Genomic DNA, 21890 nt, shown 5'->3' on the forward strand with positions numbered 1-21890 from the left:
GCATCGGGCAACACTTGCCTTTGGCTGGAGGTCTGAAACGGGTGGCAGAAGAATGTGGATGTCTGACTGCTCTCGCTGCAACACAGCTATACGCGTGAAATAAAGCAGAGGCCTGTAATACAGTGTGGTACACCGCCGCGACCCGCAAGTGACAGCTGAAGGGGGAGATTCGCAGCTGTGAGATCCTGCTGTTATACAGAGGAGCCCCGCACCTCCCGGAGAACAACAACCCGGCTCTTGCACTCACCGGGTCTCTGCAGGCAAGGGCTCCTCTGCTTCTGCTCCGGTCCGCAGGCGGCCTCACGAGAGCTCCTGCTCCTCGGGGCTCTCTCTGCACACTCCTCCCCCTCTCTCTCCTGAGCTCTCCCTCGCCTTGGGAGCCGGGGGGGGGGGGAGGGAGGAGAAGGAAATACGCCGGCTTCTCCTCGCACCGGAGCGCGGGGTGGCCTCCCGTCCGCTTCCGGCTGTCTCTAGGTCCTGCCCCCGGCCTGCCTGACTTCCGGGTCGCGGCTGCAGCCAATCGCAGCGCGGCCCTGGGGTCGGGAGGCGGGACAGCGTCTCCTGATTTCTGACCGGCCGACGGCAGTGAGAGCACGGGGCAATGCCGGGTGGGCACCGGCTTGCGTCAAATAAACAATAATCGGGGTGGGCACTCGATCGGAGCATTTACAAGGGGCCGGAGACACAGACCGGAGGAGGGGGGGTGGGAACGGGCACACCGAGAGGGGGGGCGGGAACGGACAGCAGGAGAGGGGGGCGGGAAAGGGCACACGGGGAGAGGGGGTCGGGAACGGACACACGGGGAGAGGGGGGCGGGAAAGGGTAATCAAAAGGCAGAGCACTCACCTGGACTTGGAGCAACGAGAAGTCGACGGGCCCCGGCGCCATCTTCGGCGCAATGACAAAAACATGACTTGAGGAAACCAAAAAAATAACCACGCCCACCGCCGCATGACTACACAGAGGGAACGCCCATGGAAAAAATCTCGGGAACGCCCCCGAATCTGGTCCGTGAATGACGGACAGATCTCTGTTCCAATGGCTAGCCTCCATGTATGGAGCTAGCCAATGGAACAGAGGGGTGTATTCAAGAGTCCCTTACTGAAAACTAGAGATTTCTCCTGGGGGCGGAGCTAAAGCTCCGTGCCCCAGGCAAAACCTAAAAATGGGGTGATCCAATTGGTCCTGGACCTGGGTACAGTGCGTTATCAAAAACAATGGTCCTTGACCAGATTCAATTCAGAGGTTTACTCACACTTGTAATCATTAATTCCTTAGTTTGAGCCTTCATTCAATTGCTCCTCGTATATGATCCAAAAATTCTTTAAGAAATTGCAAGACCCAACAATAAACTAACAAAAAACTCTAGGAGAATCAGTACATTTTAATTCTGCCAAGCAATTATTTTTCTTTTATAAATCAAAGGTTCAATATACAGTTTTTTATTTACAATATTATAGTATTTAAGTACGAAATTGAGGGTGCTCATAAGGACGTGCATAAAAGTGGTGCCCAAGAAATGACTCGTGTGATTTAAAGAAAAAGAAAGAAAAGGAATTGGGGACTATGGTTAAAAGTACAATACTGGTACAATAATTTCAAACCGTATCGACTTGTCCACATTCAAAATTCAAGACCTAGTGTTTAAGAATTCTATTAATTTAAAGAATTTTAGATCATATACGAGGAGCAATTGAATGAAGGATCAAACTAAGGAATTAATGATTACAAGTGTGAGTAAACCTCTGAATTGAATCTGGTCAAGTTCTTGATGGCAGCTGCATAGTGCGTAGAAGGACATTTTCAGGTATTTGGGGCTGTATTGCTTACGATGGTCTGAATTTCGAGGGACTGTAACGATTAGTGCATGGAATGTTTCCGTGATGATGTAACTAATTGTTTAGTGCCTGGCAACATTTTTCGTGCTATTTTTTTTAATGTTTTCCAACCTTCGCGGGCCTTGCAGTAGGAAACTCCCACCCGGCACCTTAAATGTTTATGAACTGTGCCAAAAATGTCGAATTCTGACTAGTATCTGGCCTTCTCTCTACGTTCTCTGTTACTGCATCCAGACATATCACACAACAACGAACATATTCATAGACCAGCCAAAACCTATTGGCTTTGCCAAAGCTTGTTAGCAGTATCAGATGAGTGAGTAACAACAATGAATTTGTTGTGAATTCATTCGAATTAAAATGCTTCCGTTCTGAAAATGGGATTGCAAATGAAACATTACCATGTCTGTGGGGGAGTTAGCGGTCTGCAAAGTGTCTCATTCACTCCTTTTCTCCCCTTCACGCCACTTTTCTCTGCAATTTCTCACTCAATCACTTCCGCCCTTTTTCTCCCCACATCTTTCTGAAATTCTGCATCTTCCTTTCACGTCGCATCACTATCTTTTCACTCTGTCCTTTTGCTTATACTTAAAACTGCATTTATATAGTGCATGCTACCCCTGACTAGGCGTCGAATCGCTTTTTCGGCAAGTAGCACGCTACTGCGGTACCCAAAAAGGATTAGTGATGAATTAGCACAGGGAAATATGAAAGTAATTTGAGCGGTGGACATGCGAGTTTGTTTTTTGTATTGAAAAAGGATAGTGTAGGGATAGAAAAGGGCAGGATTTCTCCCTCTTTGACACACACCTTGCAGTGCTCACTCTGTATTTTCTGTAAACACTGCATTTTCCTGTGGCACAATCAATATTTAACAGCTGTATCCATCCTTCACATACTTTCCCATAGAAGGTTAATTGTAAGTGGCACAGATGGGATCATCCCTCTATGCTCGCTGCAGAGAGGCCAAGGACTGGATGAACGCGTGTTTGAAAACCTTTAGGACCCACTGAAAGACCCTTGCACTGCATGCAGCCTCGGCTCCAGTGCTCTCTGATGTGCTTAGTTAAGAGCACCCACCACAATCTGAACTTCCCCCAGACACCCAGAAGCGGCTCATTTCACAGTGTGCACGCTACAAGAGTCCTATGTTGCATGAAGAAACTGCAGCTACACAACATCTGAAAAAATGAAATACTCTTAGGGAATGCAAGATGAAGAAAAATGTGAAATATAAACTGGCCCTGCATCTGGGACATGGAATCCCTTAAGGGTTTTTACAGTCATTGTTGAGAAATCAATCAGTGTTCTTATCTGCAACGTTAAGGACATGAATACAAGGCACGACAGGGACCCTTATCAAAGTCAGTTTTTCATCACTGCCAGATCTGAGACCTAGCAGGATCTGTCCCACTTTAAGTTCTGAATCCGGAGTCAAAACCCCTGCTACTTTCGAGGACGTGAGTTTATGTGCAAGGATGCAAGCAATGCTTATTTTACCTAGTTCAGAACTCAGTTCAGTGCTTTGTTCTGCATCGGAAATCTGAGTCTTGTTGCAGAATCTGAGGCTGTCTATGTTCTAGAACCTAATCCCAGTGCTATATTACCGAGCCTAGCAGTGCTTAATTTGAACCAGTGGTTTCCAGTCCTCTGCACCAGCACTTAATTGTCAACACCGGCGCTTGATAGTCTGCCACAGTGGTGCTGTCTGGCTAATTTAGAGATGTTTAAAAACTGTGTGATCAAGTCAAGGATACAATCACGAAATCTACAAGGAGTAATTTGTGGTGAAAAATAATTTTTCCCATCAGATACCCGTCCTGTACCGCCCTACATCATTTGGGAACCTTCACCCGAAGGAAGTGGTAAACATCCACTGTAGATTAGGTAAACTGTAGCCTAATCTGGTGAAAGGAAACTAAGATGTCGTGGCTGATTGAGTGGCATCAGGGAGTGATCTGACTAGCAGTGCAAAACATAAATGATAGTGATGCAAAGTGCAAAATAAGTGAGTAAGATTGGGTTGTGGAAATGGAAGGGAACAATTTTAATAGAATCCTATCCACACCCAAGGCTAAAAACAGAGCAAAGTAGTGTTCAACAAATAACTACTCAGATGAACTGTAGGTCGACATGTTTCTGCAGTTGATGTAGAGTCTAATGATCTCTTCCTGCTTCATCAGGACCTTAACATAATGCTACTGCTTAGTGTGCAAAAGGTGAAAAAATAAAATCATATCACCTGGTGTGCGTCCATGTAGATGATTCAGGTGGCCAAGTAATTACAGTGGACAAACAAACAGAAAAGACACACAGTTAATGGCCATAGTTCACAAGAACAACAATTGTTGTGAAACATTTTTGCATTTGCCAATGGTTTTTAGGTCAAAGGTTTCTAGTCAATAAACAATCCTGTGTTTGTCGTTATATTTAAATCAAGGACAACGGATAAAATTGTATCCACTCACCCAATTTGTGGGGAATATACTCTCCACCTCACCTGGCTACAGCTCAGGTATAAATGGAGCACCGCTCTATAAGGGGAGAAGGAGAAGAAAGGTAAAGGAAGGACTAACAAGCTGTTTTTTAGTAACATTATTTTAGAAGAAGAATTATGTGCCCAGTGATTTTATATTAGACACAGTGGATTCTACTTTATCATACACTGGCTAGCATCTTAGCCGATGTTTGTGTGTGAGTACTAGTTGCCATGTTTGTGTTACAAGGCAGCCTATACAGACCGCAGGGCATTCGCAAGCCCGATGGTGGTTCGTGTAAGGCGTTTAATGTTGTAAACAATATCGCATTTATATCGCATTTAATATATGCGCCTGCATATGGAACAATTAAATAAGTATAGCGAGGGCTGCCGTCTTTAGCTGATCCGTTAGCCATGTGTGGTGTTTTGTAACGAGTGCCTCACGTCAACTACACCTCAAGATCTATGCTTCGATTTTCAAAGCGAAGGAACGCCGTAGGCCATGTAGAAGCATTGAAGGAGGCGCTGTTAAAAGCATGAAGTATTATTGCGCGTTCCCTGGCCGGCTTACCTGTCCGTCGGTACTCCTGACGTCCGTCTGGGCTGTCTTCGTGGGAGGTACCTGGACGGACAGGGAGCCGCCATAAGAACGCTACCATTACGTGCCACGGAGTCACCTGATCACGTAACAAAACGTCTCAAGACGGTCAGGGTCTGATGGGATATGTAGTTCGTCAGAATTATGTCAGACGTAATGAAAAAATAAAATAAAATTACAGAGCAAAGAACTATCATCACAGTAGCATGGAGCTTTGTAGTGCACATCTAATTCGTACCGTTTAGGAAATGCAATTAAAGTGCATGCCGAGAAAATTCTACCGCACCGAGCCCTGTAGTCACGTGATCACGCTATGAAGACGCCAGGGTATGATGGGGGATGTAGTACGTCTGGATTCCGTCTCACATCGGGCGCGGTAATAGGAAGGACTATTGTCATAGAACCACCAGACGTGTAATGTAGATTTAAAGCCGCTTAAGTTGTCTGTTGTCTTTTACAACCAGTCATATGTAAACGACTCGATATTACTAATAGTCGTTTTTTACTGCCTAGAGAATGCTGCCAATTTATAAAGTGCGTGTTGGGGAGCTCTATTGATTCACCCAAGATAGAGAACAGTATTCACACAGTGATGCGGAGTATGATTTAAGGAAGGGTAGATGCCCCCGATGTTGTTTCAAATAGTGAGAAGCGGTATAAATGACCCAAGTGTAAGATAAATTGTGAACATTTTTGTGAAAAAATTTTTTATTTTAAAAAAAATATCGAGTGATCATTTAGCAGGCACTCTATAAGCTCATTTCACAATAACCTCACTGTATGTTGCACACTTCAATTGTAAATATACCGGCATTGATGTTGTTTACTTTGCAGGCAGCGATCTGAGAACTGATTGGATTACAACCGGATTATAATGACATCCACGGGATGTCTTCATTCAGTCCCGTTTTATCGGTCTGCAGTTTGTGTACCCATATCTGTTCTTTTCTAAATAGAAATGCACTAATGTCTGAGATGTGTGTGGGGATCACTGGTTGTTCCAACACGGTCCAGCGTAGATCGGTGGGTAGATGGTGGACTGATATGAAGTGGTTAGTAAGTCTAGTTGCTTGTTTGTTGCAACGTATTGAACTCTTGTGTTCTGATATCCTTAACTTCACTTTTCGAGTGGTCATACCCACATATCTCTTTTCGCATGGGCAACTGATTAGATAGATTAAATTGGCACTATTGCAGTTTGTGAACCTACGTTGTTCCCATGCTCGTCCGGTGCCAATGTCAATCATTGTGGACCTCGATGTCTGGGGACATGCAGCAAATTGGCCACAAGGGTGATGGCCAGTGACTGCAGGCATATCCCATAGGGTACCTACAGCTCTAGGGGTTTCACATCTTGGTCTCGTGTGGACTAGTTTGTCCTTCAAATTTTGTCCCCTTTTAAACGCAAAGAGTGGCGAAGGCAATGTGTCGTTGCCCGTGTTGAGAATTCCCCAATGTCTCTTGACAATCCTGGTAACTTGATTCGAAAGGGTACTGAAAGTAGTAACGCATGTCATGCGTTCCGTCTTGGGTTTAGGGGGTAGAATTTCCAATAGGCTGGCTCTATTGTTGTTAGCCGCTCGTTTTTTGGATTGTTTAATCAATCTTTTTGGATATTCTTTGTTCGTCAGATCTTGTGCCAAACCTTTAGCATGTATCTCAAATGACGAGCGGGTAGAGCAGTTTGGTTGGTTGTGTAAAAACTGCCCGAGGGCAGAATATCGCGCAGAGACTTCGGATGGCAGCTATGATAGTTTAGCAGCGAATTACGTGCCATTAGTTTGCGATAAAGTTCTGACACCAAACCTGAGGGTGTGCTCTTGATCAATAGATCTAAAAAGGCCAGGCTATGGGTGTTATATTCCATTGTAAACTTCAAAAAACGATTTCTCTGGTTAAGCCATTCATGGAATGCCTTGAGCTGTATATCCGTTCCTCGCCACACGACGAAGATGTCGTCTATGTAGCGTTTCCATGCTCGCAGACACCTGAGATGGGGGTTGGTGTCTGCGAGCACGTGCTCCTGTTCAAATTGGTGCGCGTATAGATTAGCGAGACTAGGGGCAAAAACGCTGCCCATACTAGTTCCGCTAATCTGCAAGTACAAGGAGTCTTCAAAAGCGAAGAAGTTCTCTGTCATAGCCAGAGTGGCTAGTGTCATGATGAATCTGACTGGTGTAATGGATTTCAGATCTCTGGCAAGTAACAATTCCTCTATGACTTCCAGTGTCTCTGTTTGTGGGATAGAGGTATACTAGCTCTCAACGTCAAATGACACTAGGATGTCAGTTTGTGTATCAAACTCGATGTTGGGCAATAGCCTCAAGACATCTTTCGTGTCCATTAAAAACGTGGGCATTTCTCGCACCATAGGTTGTAAAAAAAGAGGTTCCAAGAGTGAACCTATCCCTGATATTATGGGACGTCCTGGAGGAGGGCGTTGTGTCTTGTGGATTTTGGGTAGTTGGTAGAAATATGGTGTTACTGGTTTTGGGGTACGGAGGTATTGTCCCTCTTTCGGGGTTATCCACCCTTCAGTGAGTGCCTCCTCGACAATGTGTCCTATAATGTTCGTTAGTCTCTCTGTTGGATCTACTGTGAGTTTTCTATAGGACCTTGTGTCGTTGAGTTGGCGCAGGCACTCAGTTCGATAAGTTTCCACGTCTAGAATTACAACTACTCCACCCTTATCCGCAGGTTTGACTACAATCAGGGGATTGTCTGCCAACTCCCTGATTGCATCTTGTTCTTTTCTGGATAGATTGTTGAAGGGCCTCTGCCTAGTTTTGAAGAGTTCCTGCATGTCATGATTAACAGCCTCCTCAAAGGTACCCTATCTGACCCATTGCTATTCTATTTATCAGGTTACTATATGTTAGGGATGATAGCAATGCATGGTCATTAAATATTCCCTTTTGACCCTTCTTATGTATATATAATTTAGAGATGACCATAACAACATGTTATATTTAGCCTGTCTCTTTTCTACCTGTGGGATTTCATTGTCATTCACATGATGTCACCACTAGAACCTTTGGTGACATCATGGAGTGTTTGGGGCTTAGCCTGGTGACAATAATGACTACTGTCAGCCATATTACAAGAAGAATCAATATACAACACAACAGTTAGTTAATAATTCAATCTACATTAAAAATGACTATTACGTGCCACGTAAGCCATTCTTATAGGTTTGGGGGCCTGAAATAGTCCTAATTGTCACACTTATAGGAGTGTGTTGGTTGGTTGTGTTGTTACTATCATTGGCAACGCTGGGATGGGCAATGTGTGGTGCAAGCTGCAGTAGCCTCGTGGTGAGAGCCCTGGCACTTCTTTTTAAAAATTTTGTATTACAAATTAAGCACTTATGCCTATAATTATGCTACATTAGGAACCTAGCTAGCCAGCACGCCGTTCCAAATGGTCATTAGAGTTCCCTGCTATTCTTGCGAACATTGTCTTTTTCAGAAAAATGTTGTGCGAACTCTCACAAAATGTTGACCAATTGACGCATTATGAAACCAATATCGTCTTATGTGAAGCTTCAACCTCCAATTGGAGGTAAGGAGTGTGGCGCCCCAGAGCAGGCATGGACCAGGGTGCCATGCTAGACTGACTGAAATCTCTTTTGGTTTTTGTGTTTTCATCCTGGCTACAAAGTTTGTGTTGTCTTTTGAGTTTCACCATACTTAGAAGCAACAACTCACAGGGAAAGGAAATGTTGTGAGGGTGACAACTGAGCTGAAGTCCCACCTCCATGACTAGCTGTTGACGCTATTGCTAGAGGCCAAGTAAATTCAACTAAAACCTTTTGTGTGTTTTTAACAACTTTTGCCTGCAAGCAGCACTTGAGATTTAGGATACCTCCTGAAGTAGTGCTGCTACCATAAAACCAATAGCAGTATTACTAGTACTGGTCAGGAGCAGTACCAACCGCTACTCTAGTTCTTCTAGTAGTAAATGCTAGTCTTAATATTGCTTATACTACCCATACTGTTACTACTGCCGGTGTGACAAGTATTATCAATCGGGGATTGGTGAAGCGCATTACTCGCCCGCGAGGGTCTCTTGGAGCTGAAGTATTACGAATGTTAGTATGCCTAATTTCTTCTGCTTCTTGTTTCTTTATTTATTTTACCTCTAACAGGGTTGTATGACGTTACAACGCATGCTTTTACCCAGCATGCCGTTACAATGCAAATTTTTACCCCGACTTGCTATCGGGGGTGCACTGGATGTTGGAATAGTATAATGTACTATTTCAACTCCATTGTGTGCAACAGTAGGGAAGGTGTTGAAGTTAAATTCAACGCCTTATACCCCCTACAACAAGCCATTTGCATTGTACCAGCATGCGGGGTAAAAGCATGCGTTGTAACGGATGCGTTGTAACGGTTGTTTCCGCTCTGACAGCAGCGCTTGTAGATGAGACCTGAAGGGGATTTGAAGAACTCTTTAGTATTGTTGTTTTCCAGGTACCTAGGTCCTTACTTAGATTTGGCTGACGTGGGACATCTGCCAAAAAGTGTCAGATACCAGTCGCTGTATTAACCCCTTCGACGCTCATAACGAGCTCCGCTCGTCATGAGTTACGCCTGTCGTACGCTCATGACGAGCTCAGCTCGTCATGAACCGCGGGTTTTTTAAAACTTCAGCGCACAGCGGAAACCGGCCCACGCGCATAGTGTTAAGAGTGCATTGAAGTATTTCCCACTCAATATGGTGAACAGGGCATCTGCTGCTTGTTGGTGGATGGCCTTCTCGGGCAAACCCTAACTAAGGCCTTTAAGCTATTTTACCCCAGCCCCCCATGACCCCTTTAAAGGATGGCATCTACCCAAAGGAAGGCAGCGTCCCCCACCTCTTTTATAAGTGGCTCCTGCACGAGGATAGTGATCATAGTCAGTGGGTTGCTCAGTCTACCTGAAAATATCTGGCACTGCCTCCATCACACGGGGAGACAGTAGACCTCATCGGGCCTAAAGAGTACTCTGCAAGAACGAGTCTTTCACATGTATATCCCTGGAAAGAGCATCCCCCAACTAAAGGAGAAAAAAAAAGCTAAAGTATAAGATGTAGACAACAAAGAAAGGTACACAAACCGACAGCTAGCATCTTTTTCAGCAGAACCTCTCCCCTTGGGCTGCCTGGTTCGGTTATGGCGTTTGCATGTAGAGTACAATTTTCATCTTTCTCCTTATGCCTTGTTCCCGTGGGCAGACTCCTCTCTTAAATTGTGAGTTTTCCTGACCGGGAGCCCTCGGGGATGGATCGCCTCCTTGGTGAGAGGGTGGGATGTATTCACCAGTCCTCTCGGTGGTGATGTTTGTAAGATAAAGATTTTCTCTTCAGTGATTGCTTTGTATGTGTTGACCGATCATGCCATGCTCCAAATAATCCCAGGGGAGCGAGTGTTGTGCCAGGGTCTGTTTCTTTATAGTGTTCTTCAGGGGGTTCTAGTTTTAGGCGCCTGCACTTATACTGTATTGTGTGGGGACAGCGGACCTTCCAATCATACTGGAGGGTTCAATTTCACTTTTTGTAGTACAGTGTTTAGGGCTTCTCTGTCTTCCATGTTGGGTGCATTGGCCCTGATCTAAATGCTAGTAGAAATATCTTGGCTTTGGTTCTGATTTCCTGGTAGTTAGAATGTTCCTTCAATGCACTGCTCCTGTAGTTCTCAGAGCCCAGAACCCTGAGCCGGCATTGTTTGATATTTTCTGATCTTCTTCAGTACACGAGTCACTCTGTCTCCCTGTCTTCCCACCAGAGTTGCCATTTCTTACATTCCTGTCCTCTTGGCCCCGTGTGCACAAACTCCCGGTCCCCCAAGAGCACTTGTTCCTGAGGCTGTCTGTTCGAGGACGCCCTGTGATGAGCGATGACAACCTGACAGAACAGACCGGTTTGCACACATGCAGCAATAAACCAGAGCAAATGAATGCTGGGAACAAATCTGAGGGGTAGCTTTGTTGAATGCGACACATGAGGAGTAGCACTTCTGTGAAAGATCTTCCAGCTGAGCATGGGGTGACTGACAAGAGCTTTGTCATCTGGGGCAAGTCAGGGATAGCTGAGCTAACGATACATAACCACAGTATTCAAATACAACGGCGTACTGGTACCCATTCCAAAGCTATGATCGGGACGGCTGTGCAACTGCTTCAGGTGAGAGGTAGGTCTACAGTCTGTGACAGGGACAGACCGCTCTGCTGTCTGCACTGAGCTAGCGGTCATTCAGTTGAGCGAGAGAAGGCTCATGGTTGCTTTCATGAGCATACCGGCCAGAGCATTCTTCTGAGACTTAGACTCTCTCCTTAGTTCGCTAATATGAGGAACGGGCAGACGTAGGATAGCACTAACGAAGGCACAACTGCCTACCACACAAGGAGGACTGGGCGCTCCGTCATTCGAATCCTATTTCCTGGCAGCACAATTACAGTGGCTGTCCTACTGGACGGCAGGCAGACGCATAGGGGAAACATACAACACAACCGGCCAAGTGCCCACCCCAGAACTATGCCGCCTATTACTACCAGGCACTAAACTGAGGCGCACATATCCGATACATGTAGCAGTGGCACGCAAGTGCATGCAAAGGATACACTGTATGTCACCAGGGAAACCTTCGTACTCTCCTCTGCTGCCGCTGGTTGGCTGGCCCAGACATGAACACTATTACACCCCTAACATGCTCCACATATGGACGGCCTGTGGTCTCACCGAAATGGATTCCCTATTTGAGGACAGATAGCTCAAACCATTCCAACGACTTATGGACAACTACGATTCCCCCCCTCTCCATCCTAGCCAGTTCCTACTTCACCGCCAACTCCTCAAAAGCCATCGATCACACCACGACCTATCGACAGGAGAGCCTACCACTTACCCCGGCATCCACACACTTACCTATGGGAGTGGGGCGACACTTGACCACGTGGCTCTATAAAGCCATTCGAGAACTTACAAACAGACCCCTAGAGACCCTACCAGCCACCTGGGAGGACGAATTAGGGCGCCCACCACATGAGAAAGATAGGGAGATGGCCCTTAAATACCCCAAGAAGGTGTCTAGAAATGCACGTTTTAAAATGTACAATTCTATATCCTACACAGGGCATTCCTAACACCAGCACGCCTCCGAAGATTTAACCCCGACACCCAGTTCCTTTATCCTAGATATCACTCACAGGTAGCAAATTTTCATCACCCAGTTTTGGAGCTGCCCCACATTGCAACCATATTGGCACAATGTTCACAAATCACTCGGAGACCATACAGGGCTTACACATCTGAATACGTGGGAGGCCTGCACGCTGGGTATTTTCCGGAAACGAAAGCAGCACAAAGTGCCAACCCGATTTGTCTCACTAGCAATTTTGTTAGCCAAAAGGAGTATAGCCATGCACTGGCGATCCCCCACAGACCCACCGAACGCGGCATGGGCAGGAGCAGTATGCAAATGGGCAATGGCAGAGGAGGAAACACTAATTTCTATGCAGTGGGCCATGCTGTTGCACCAATTCAAACAGTCATCTACTCACGAAGACCCAGATGACCACCCGCACAACTCGACGGACACACAATCACACGCCTAAATTGCAAACATGCGCACTAGACCTCCTCCTGCAGCACGCATGTAACGCTGCTAGCGATTCTTAACACGCACCACATGACACTTGAAGGCCAGACACTGGAGCAAGGTTAACCTGATCTCTCCCCCCCCCCCCCCCCCCCCCCCCCCCCCACTCCTGGAGACATACAGACACACTACCTAGCGAGACCCATATCGCTCCGATACCCCTCTTAACATTTGTTCCCAGGATCCCATGAACACCCCCCCCCCCCCCAGTTCCGCATCACAGTTCTCCATAGAAAGACCTTAATAATGGCAGGGTACATGTCTATTTATTGTGTAATTACCAATGTATAATGCTATAAAATGCAAAGATCGCAAGTAATTCAACTGTATCCTAACGCGCCTTGTTTTTGTACATTACAAATGCCAATAAAAACATGTTTTTTTAAACAAAATGGTTGGCACACCACATCAACAATCAGTAAACCTTTGATTCGCAGACCCTCTGACCAACCATGAGCCATGTCACTTTATTCACTCTGGGAATAATCGGCAAACTAGAAAGGCAGGAGATTCTTTTCACACCCCTAGGTGCGAGTTTTATTTCAAAGCTCAGCCAATCCATGGGCTTCCAAAAGTTGAGCCACATATGACCTTGTTCTTCCCAGTCTTCATGCACGTTTCCTTAAATGCAGTATATATAGGCAACAGGGGTCCAAATACAAACCCATACATTTTACAAATCCTTCTCGTTTGGGCATTTCATCAAAGTCTTGTTTGTCGGGAAATTGCAAAAATCCCTTAATAGCGGACAGCAGCTTGCTTACCTACTGCTCGCTTGTCCCTGATGGCAAAGAATAAAAATGCATTTGTGCAAGTTCTTTGCCACCCACCAACAATGAAGCAATAGCCACTGCAAGATAGATTCTGCAAGAGCTCTTCTACAACGAAAGTGTAGGGGGCGTAGTAGTATAAGGGGTGTTTTTCATTTCCTAGCTGTGGCTCTTTTAAGTGGCAAGCTTTTCAGTGCAGCCTTGAAGATGTTGCAAATAGTTGCCTTACTAATGGAGAGACCATGGAGCTTTTGAGCAGCTTGGAAAGAAAGTCAAATTAGGGTCCTGTGATTGGAGGTGATACCAAAGTAAGTGATGACTGTTCTTTGATGTTCCAAGGTTTACCAAAGATCTTGCGGTTCCATCCAAGATATCTTGGCTTCTTTAGATAGAGTGCTTTGTAAATTATACATTCTAGTTTAAATTTACATCTTGTTTCAGGCAGTAAACCACGTGGATCATTTAGAATGGGGTGATGAGGTTTTTGCATCGAATACCAGCAAGTAGTCAATCGGTCAGGTAATCCATGTACAATGTCCCAATATGGTGGTGCCTTACATACAGTTGCAGTAACATCTGTAGGGGGCATTGGTTCATTCTTCAACGTAACGATTACAGCATCTGTTAAAATAATTGAAACTTCTAGTACTCGTCGCGGGTAAGAGCATGAATGTGTATTGCGATAGAATTTCAGGATTGGCTGGGATATAAGTCTACATTACCTAAAGGACAAGAAAAGGTTTTTATTACAAAAGTGTCTAAAGAAGGATCTTGTTTGTAAAGTGTAAGAACAATATTTTCCTTTACAGCAGGAAGCCTAATCCTGGTGTCCGCTTCACAGCCCTTAAAAATGAATGTATACACAGTTGTTTATATTGTGTCTTTCACATGTGCATTAATGTCACCATAATGCTTCTTTTGTCAAAATAGATAACTCAAATATGTATATTTTTTCTTGCAGCTACCTAGACAGCTTAGATCGAATTGGCGCTGGCGACTATCAGCCCACAGAGCAGGATATCCTCCGAACCAGGGTCAAGACAACTGGCATTGTAGAAACTCACTTCACATTCAAAAACCTCCACTTCAGGTGAGTTCAAAATGGAAGCAATGTTCCTTAAACCCAGAAAAACGAAAATGAAGCAAATCATGAATTCTGAATGTCTGTGACTCTCCAAAACTGTTAGAAAAAAAATAGAAGCTGCAATAAAAACAGAAAGTTAAATCAATGATAATCACCAATTGTAACGTCTTTGAGGTCATGGATGGTCTCGTACAATTCGGCTAGATGCGGAAAAAGAAGCTTATTTGTCAACATGCTACACCCGAATACACAGTCTCATACTCATAGAATTAGTGTTCGGTTGTGCATCCCATCTAGGTATAGGCTGTAGACCTAGTTAGTTCTCTAGTTAATCCTATGGTGGATGCTTTTACCAAAGTCTTACTGCTTTATGAATTATTAATTCAAAGGTATAATGGTGCATTTACAGATAGCAAGGCAACAGTTATTGGATGTTGCTGGTAATCTTATTATTTTCATGAAAAATTCTAACTCCCAATTTGTCGGCCGTATTCAGAATAAAATAATAATTTAATTTTTAATTTTTTAGGTTACTTGTTTCAATTTAAACTATGATGGCTTCTCATTTCTTGCTCTCCATTACCACACCCATTTCCTTTCGGAACCTGAATGTTATCTTAATCTAGAAAAAGCCCTAAGACTGCGCTCCATCTTTTGGGCGAAACACGGTGATGCTGACAATTGGAACAATAGATAACCCAAAAAATTCAGATCTATGGAATTAACTTATTCTCAGTCTGGCTCACAAATCATATATTAGAAGGTTTTATGAAGTCATTAATAAGATTACCAAAACAATTCAATTTATTATATTTGCTATCTGTATACCTTTGAATTAATAATGCTTAAAGCTGTGAGATTTTGATAGAAGCATCCACCATGAAATCAACAAGTGAGCTAGAATTTGGCTGAGCCTACCCACCTTCAAACTCTCGCCCTTCAGTAGAGGAGAGTGTTTATCAGTGCCATGAGTATCAGGAATTCAAAGGGGGCTGGGAAGATACTGTGAGATCACAAGTTGATTTTCTGAGACTCCCTTTAGAATTCACAAATTACTGGGCGAATTTTGGACACTGCACCAGATTCCCTTGGTTCATCTCCATTTCTCCGAACCCCTTTAATTTCAACGTGATATTAAGCTTGCTTCCAGCGAGAAAATTGTCCAGGTGAAACACTTTCAACCCATAGTATTCCCATAAAACCTAGTTATCCCAATGCATCTGGTAACTCTAGCCTATTTGTGTGCCTTGAAACGCACAATGCCACCCAGCTCGTGCACAATATCTCTGTGGGTCACCATCACCCTCAAAGCATAAAAGGTCCTCTTGTGTCCTGACAGCCCAGTCTCCCTCCATATTCCCAGCCTGTCCATGTGAGACGTCAGGGACATACTGTCAAGGACTAGATGCTTGATGCTGCACAGGTCTGTGGAGTTTACCTCTTGATTGTCCAAGTAAAGAGTTTCTCATCTCTTCATCCACGCTACCGCCTTGCCTAAAATAGTATATGTGAACTGAATCCAGTTTCTCCATAAGGGTGTCCCATCTAAGAGTTAAAAACCACAAAGGGTAAACAAAAAAAACTTCTTGACCATCTCATAGCTCTTGAATGAAAATTAAAGTTTGCAGTCCTGCTGCCACCTTTTACATCCGGTGCTCAATGCAGCTCATAGAACACCCCACCAGACGACTGGAAGTGCCTAGACTAGAGCAGTCCAGGCGGCGAGGACTCCCAGGCAGGTGCTGAGCATGGCATCCAGCTATGCGTTGTTGGACAGCGTGCGGAGTGCTCCCTCCTTCTCTCAGGGCGTGCCCTCCGAAACTTTTGATACTACTCTCTGCACTGTTTTCAGCAGAGATGTACAACATACCTTGCCCTGGTACTGAGGTCTTTCCCTATGTACTTTATCCCAGTGCTGAATCTCAGCTCAGCTCGAGAGTTTGTGGACAAAGGTCCTTTCCGCCACATTACAATTTAGGAGACATCCATAACTTCTAAAGACCATCCTCTCTATCTATTCTTCCATCGGTGTCCTGTCTAATAGTAGGAAATAATCCTGTGCATCGTCCCACACCCTAAGACAACAGTAGTTCTCAGTTAGGCTATGTTGAAATCGCTATAGGTTCCATTAAATAACTTTACACCCAACTGTCCTATGATATCACGCAGTTTGTCCGAGAACTACTAGAGGATAATCCCTGTCCATGAAGGGGTTTCTTCATTACCTTTCTTTTCAGCCCACAAGGTTGATAGTTGCCTTCTTAGCCTTCCTCACTCTGCCTATTGCAAGGGGCAGAAACTCAACCACTTTACCCCAAATTGGAAATGCAGATAAGTTATATAATTGCATTACTAATGGGCCCCAGTAGACTGATGGCCCCTCTAGCACGGCATAAACACACACATTGAATTGTTTTAGATGAGATCACCAATATTATCCCCTTGTGGGCTTGTCTGCATAATGTAAGAAGTGACTTTCAGTGGTATACCTACCACATAGTGTAGGGTACCAAGAGAAACATCAACTCTCTTTATGGTTTGTTTTCTAGGATTCAAGACAAAGTATTTTTTAAGGTGTGCAGTGATCTGTATGGCATATCACTGTAAACAGAGCAACCTTGCCCAACAGCTACAAGGTTAATCTCCCACAGTGCTCGACTTCTTCCTTAAATTTGTAAATAACGACAAAAAAGATGTTGTTCCATAAATTAGTTTCTCTAAATAATGAATTCCATGCTCAAGTACCGGAGCCTCTTTTTGTCCACAATAAGATTTTATTCTGGGAAATGACCGATTCAGCAACCCCATACTAGATGTAGAGTGGACTTCGCCAAGTTTATAGTAAACCGAAAGTGTAGTCCGTATATGAGAAACCTATACAGCATCCTGAGCCAATCATCCATAATATACACAAGAACATCATTTGCATAATTAGTCTTTTATCTCAGAAGTTCATTGGGCATTAATATTGATTATAAAATATAGTAATGCCGTCCGTTAAACATTGTCCACATTTACATTAAAACCAGTTCAAATCATATCATGAAGTACTAACAGGGTTCCAAAAAGGGGGTGGCCATTCACCCAGAGAAAATAATCTTCATTCTTATGGTTCTTCCATCCTATAGCTTCTCTGAAGTAGGGTGGAAAATAGGTTGAATGAGCGTACTGTTTGGCAGTAGTTTTTGAAAAGGTGGATGATCCCAGGGCCAGCAGACAGTGGTCATGCAGGTTGTATTAGGTGCCAGATTGGTCAGTGGTATCTCAGTATGAGACATGTACGGTGGGCAGTGCCACTGTACATGTTGCGATGCACCTCTTCCTTGCCGGACACTCACCATCAGTGCAGCAGCAAACGACTGAGAAGGCCCTAGGTCGAAAGAGAAACACCACAGCATCAGGATATCCATCTGAGAAGGTCTACTTTTGAGCCCCACAGAACTGACAGAAGGCCCCTGCTTTCTCTTCGATTCTCCAAACATTCTGGCCCAACAGATAGTTCACCTTACGCCACTTCACCTTACCTAGACAGCAAGCTGTGACCTGGCACCTGTCCTCTGTTTATAACTAGTACAAATACATTCTTCTGAAACAGTCTCTACCACTGGCTCTTGCCAGCCTTGATGCAAGAACTCTATTAGGGAGGTGTTCTTGATTGGCCCCTAATAATATCAGAGACCTTGATTAGCTTGGAAGCCCAGTGCAAAACTAGCCTGATGTTTGGTAGGGAGGTATGAAGGTGTGGCAACGGAACACATGTAAGATGGTGGTTCAAGCGAGGTGCTGGTGGCACGAGCCATCTCAGCCTTATATGACCCCAAAAAAAGCCATGCCTAGCCCAAGCAATGATAGGAGCAGGCGCTCCAGCCTCTCTACTTTCAAGAGAAGTGTGGCTCACTGGTTAGAGGAGGCAGACCTGGAAGCAGAGGTCAGCCCGGGACCAGGGTTCAATTCCTGGCTCGGCGGGGTCTTGAGTCCTAAAAATGTCCATGGACTCGACAATTCTCGCTCCGGTGCCTACTCGATTCACGGGTTCACACTCTGCGACTCTGGGCAATAGCTTGCTTAATCTCCACAACGGCCCCTCGCGGCGGGATGCCTGGCTTTCACCTTGCGGATACCCTGCCGGGGTTATCTTACAGGGAAATGCCAGGACCGGTTCCCTAAGCAAGCGCTTAGAAACCGCTCGGTGATTTGCGCTATATCAATTCCTGTACATTTACATTTACACAAATGAAAGGAGTTGAGCAGATTGTGCATGGCCCAGTGCCACATTGTCATTGCCTAGGTATTGGCATTGGAAGTAAATTGGTGTTCAGAGCTGCATAATGTTATCCTAGCCTTCCTTCTCACACCTACAACCATATTGAGTAGGGAGAGAACTTCCAAGACGGGCCCAAGTAGCATCTGTGACATGAGCTACAAGCGAACTATCCTTTCACATAAGTAGTGCCCAGTCTCCTGAAAAGAACACTTACATTCATATTCCCTTTTCATTGCAGTCTCCAACATCCAAAGCGCAACCCATATGTAACTGTTAAGTTCTTAAACAGGTTCCTCAGTTTAAGAATAAGCTTCTAGGGGCCATGTTGGTCCGAAATTCCTTTTCCCCAACAATAGCTCTTCAGCGCTGACAACTATGGCTATGCAGCTTCAGCTATGACTCTTTCAACAGGACATGACAACACCGATGTAGAAATGGTGCAAACTTGCACTCTGATGTCCGTACTTTTTCAGTCCCTCATTGCAATGTTTTTGTGCACTCTATTGGGGTTTAATCAACAGACTTTTATCATCTTTCAACCATCGTTTTATGAGCTAGTCCTATCATAATTGACGCAAGCGCATGTCCACTGGATCCACAAGACATCTAAATGTGATGTCTTCCCATTGACTATGACTCTGCAGTATGCAACTTGAGTTTCCTGATGCCCCCAAAGGAAATCGGGGACTAGAAGTTATTTTTGGCCAACACTCGCAGGAAGCCACCGAAGTTTGCACCTTCCCTTAGAGGCAAGTCTGCTCAGTTCTTTCCCCAAACATCACAATAGGGAGAAATATTTTTCGTTGAAGAAACTGTCCTGGGTCCATTCACAGTCATAATACTATTCTCCATAGCTGTGCTGGGCCATTGAGCCAATTGTGAATTTGGAAAAGATCCAACCCAAATTCCCTTCTCCATCTGCTGCTGCTCCCTCTCCTAAACCTCACTCCCTCACCCCTCAAAACTCCATTTACCCCCATTTCCCCCTTTAAGGTTGGGCCCTTCCATCTGTCCATGTTTAATATCTTAAGGATGACTCCAGCACCTTTTGAGCCACTTCCCACTTTTGGCCCGCATCTTTGGGCTATGTGACTCTAGCGGCTCGGAATTGGACAAATCTTGAGATAATCACAGGCTTCATCCTTGGTACCTTGAATGTAAACCGGGACCATGGGATTGTCTTTTGCCAGTCTGATGCCATCCACGATTACAGACCCGGTCACAGCCCAGCACTAGGAGTGGTCATTGCCACTGCCCTCTTAGTTGCTATAAATTATCCAGGTGACAAAAAATAAGGCCAAGTCTTGCTTTCCTGATCAGCCTCCTTACATTCTGCTGGGATGGGGGAGTTGTTTGATCATTCTCCCTTGTCATAAACATGCCTGATTTGGGATTATAGCAATGCACAAGATGATGACCCGAAGTCTGACAACGTGCTTGTTTCCTCATAGTCCAATGCTAGCCTGTATCTTGAATTACAAAATGCCAGTTGCATGGATACCTCACCAGAAGGGCTTTTTCCTTACCACTTTGGCCATCCAGTAGAGAAATTGTCTGCCTTTACCACAGTGGTGTAGAAAGCTGGACGATTTAGAACTGACCTTATCCTCTGAAGGGCCAGTCTAACATTTTAACTGAAATCTTACAGATTGCCTCTCCAGCAGTCCTTGCTTAAAATTGACCCTCAAGGGCTATGCCTTACCTTTCCCGCCTCTTTCTTTCTCTGCACTGTCCGGCTTCTACGAGGGCGTGCTTTTCGACACACACTCAATTCTGGAGACAAGGTTTTGCTATGATGAGCAAAGGGACTGTGGACTTGCTGCCCGTAGAAGAAAAGGGCACATGATTCTGCTTCCTTTACTTATTAGCATTGTACCAATATTAATAAAAACAAAAAGTACTAATAAGGCTATTTTGAACGATTTGGGCTTCATCCATCAATGCCCAAAAGTTCAGGTCCGCATTTCATTTAGGCAGTTATGGACACAACCCACATGAAGGCCTTATTTCACACTCAAAAGATAATAGAAAATGGGAACGTAATTTTCCAGTCCTAGAGATCTTACATCTGCTTGCCCTCATCACCAAGTTCGTCCTCTTTGCTCTTCATGCCAGTGGTGCATGAGGTGGCAGAGGCTTCAACACCAATGGAGTCTCTCTGCTCAGGTGCAAATCTTCTTGTCAGTCCACTGGCACCTACACTGGTGAACGAACATCTACAATCTCTGCATGGGTGGTCCATTCAGCATGTTACAGGCAAGGACTACCGTGGGCAGGGATATCTACTGGGTGGACTTTGGTGCCCATCTGAGGTACATGGTGGCAGGTCCATCATGGAGCAGAATTTACACCTAAATGTGCTAGTTCTGTTGTCAGTCTACCTTGCCATGAAGGCATACCTCCCTTGTTATGGACCATAATTATGAAACTGAAAGCATCCTCAGTTTTGTGCCATACACTTCCTTCTTTATTGTCCCTTGGGAGATGCCTTCAAGGGCTGCTATATGTGTTTTCATTGATTCCCCTGGTTGCAAAATTCTTCCAGAAGAATCTGAATTAGCAAGCAGGATCTGGTACACCAATCTGTTGGCACACAGTATTCAACCAACTTGTCCCTTTCTCACACAGCATGAACCGTCTATCGCAGCATTAAGAAGATTCTCATCCGCAGTTCCCAGGCACTATGGTTGCAAAAGCTGAGATTGAGTGGTGCCCGGTAGTAGCCTTTTGCCTTCTGGATGAAGTTGCAGATGTTAGCTTGGCTGTCAGAAATCCAGCTACAAAATCTATTTATACTGGTCACTGGAGCTAATTTATGCCGTTGTGTGAGTCATGAAGCTTTTAATTATGCCTTTCTGATGTCCTGCATTGCGCACTGTTTGTTGCACAACAGGGACTTGCTTTGGCTACAGTTAATGGCTTCCCAGTCAGTCTGTATGTTTCTCGTTGATCAGCCATTATTATTACTAAGATCGGACTAGTGGCGCATTTTTTTCTAAAGGTTTGCTTAATTTCTTTCCTTCCATTTAGTTTGTCTCTCAGTAGAATTTGAATCTTGTATCGACTTTCTTGATGTCATCCCAGTGGGGAGAGGAGTTGCTGGGCTGCAGTTTGGATTATTTTGGCCCCCCTGATTTCGTGTGCACTTCCCGTCCTGAGACACGCCCCTTCCAGATGGCAGGCTAAGGGCGCACCAAAGGCAAGCCCCTCTATGA

General features: G+C 44.8%; 1 protein-coding gene across 2 annotated transcripts in view; it reads left to right on the plus strand.

Moving 5' to 3' along the window:
* Positions 1 to 21890, plus strand: part of GNAO1 (G protein subunit alpha o1) — a 687967-nt gene that overhangs the window by 517923 nt on the left and 148154 nt on the right. For both annotated transcript variants that reach the window (XM_086947686.1, XM_086947687.1), the window contains exon 5: positions 14289 to 14417. In XM_086947686.1, coding sequence (XP_086803812.1) covers positions 14289 to 14417 — 129 coding nt within the window. The remainder of the gene's footprint in view (positions 1 to 14288; positions 14418 to 21890) is intronic.

This window comes from Lissotriton vulgaris, chromosome 12 (assembly GCF_964263255.1).
Source record: "Lissotriton vulgaris chromosome 12, aLisVul1.2, whole genome shotgun sequence".
Lineage (NCBI taxonomy): Eukaryota > Metazoa > Chordata > Amphibia > Caudata > Salamandridae > Lissotriton > Lissotriton vulgaris.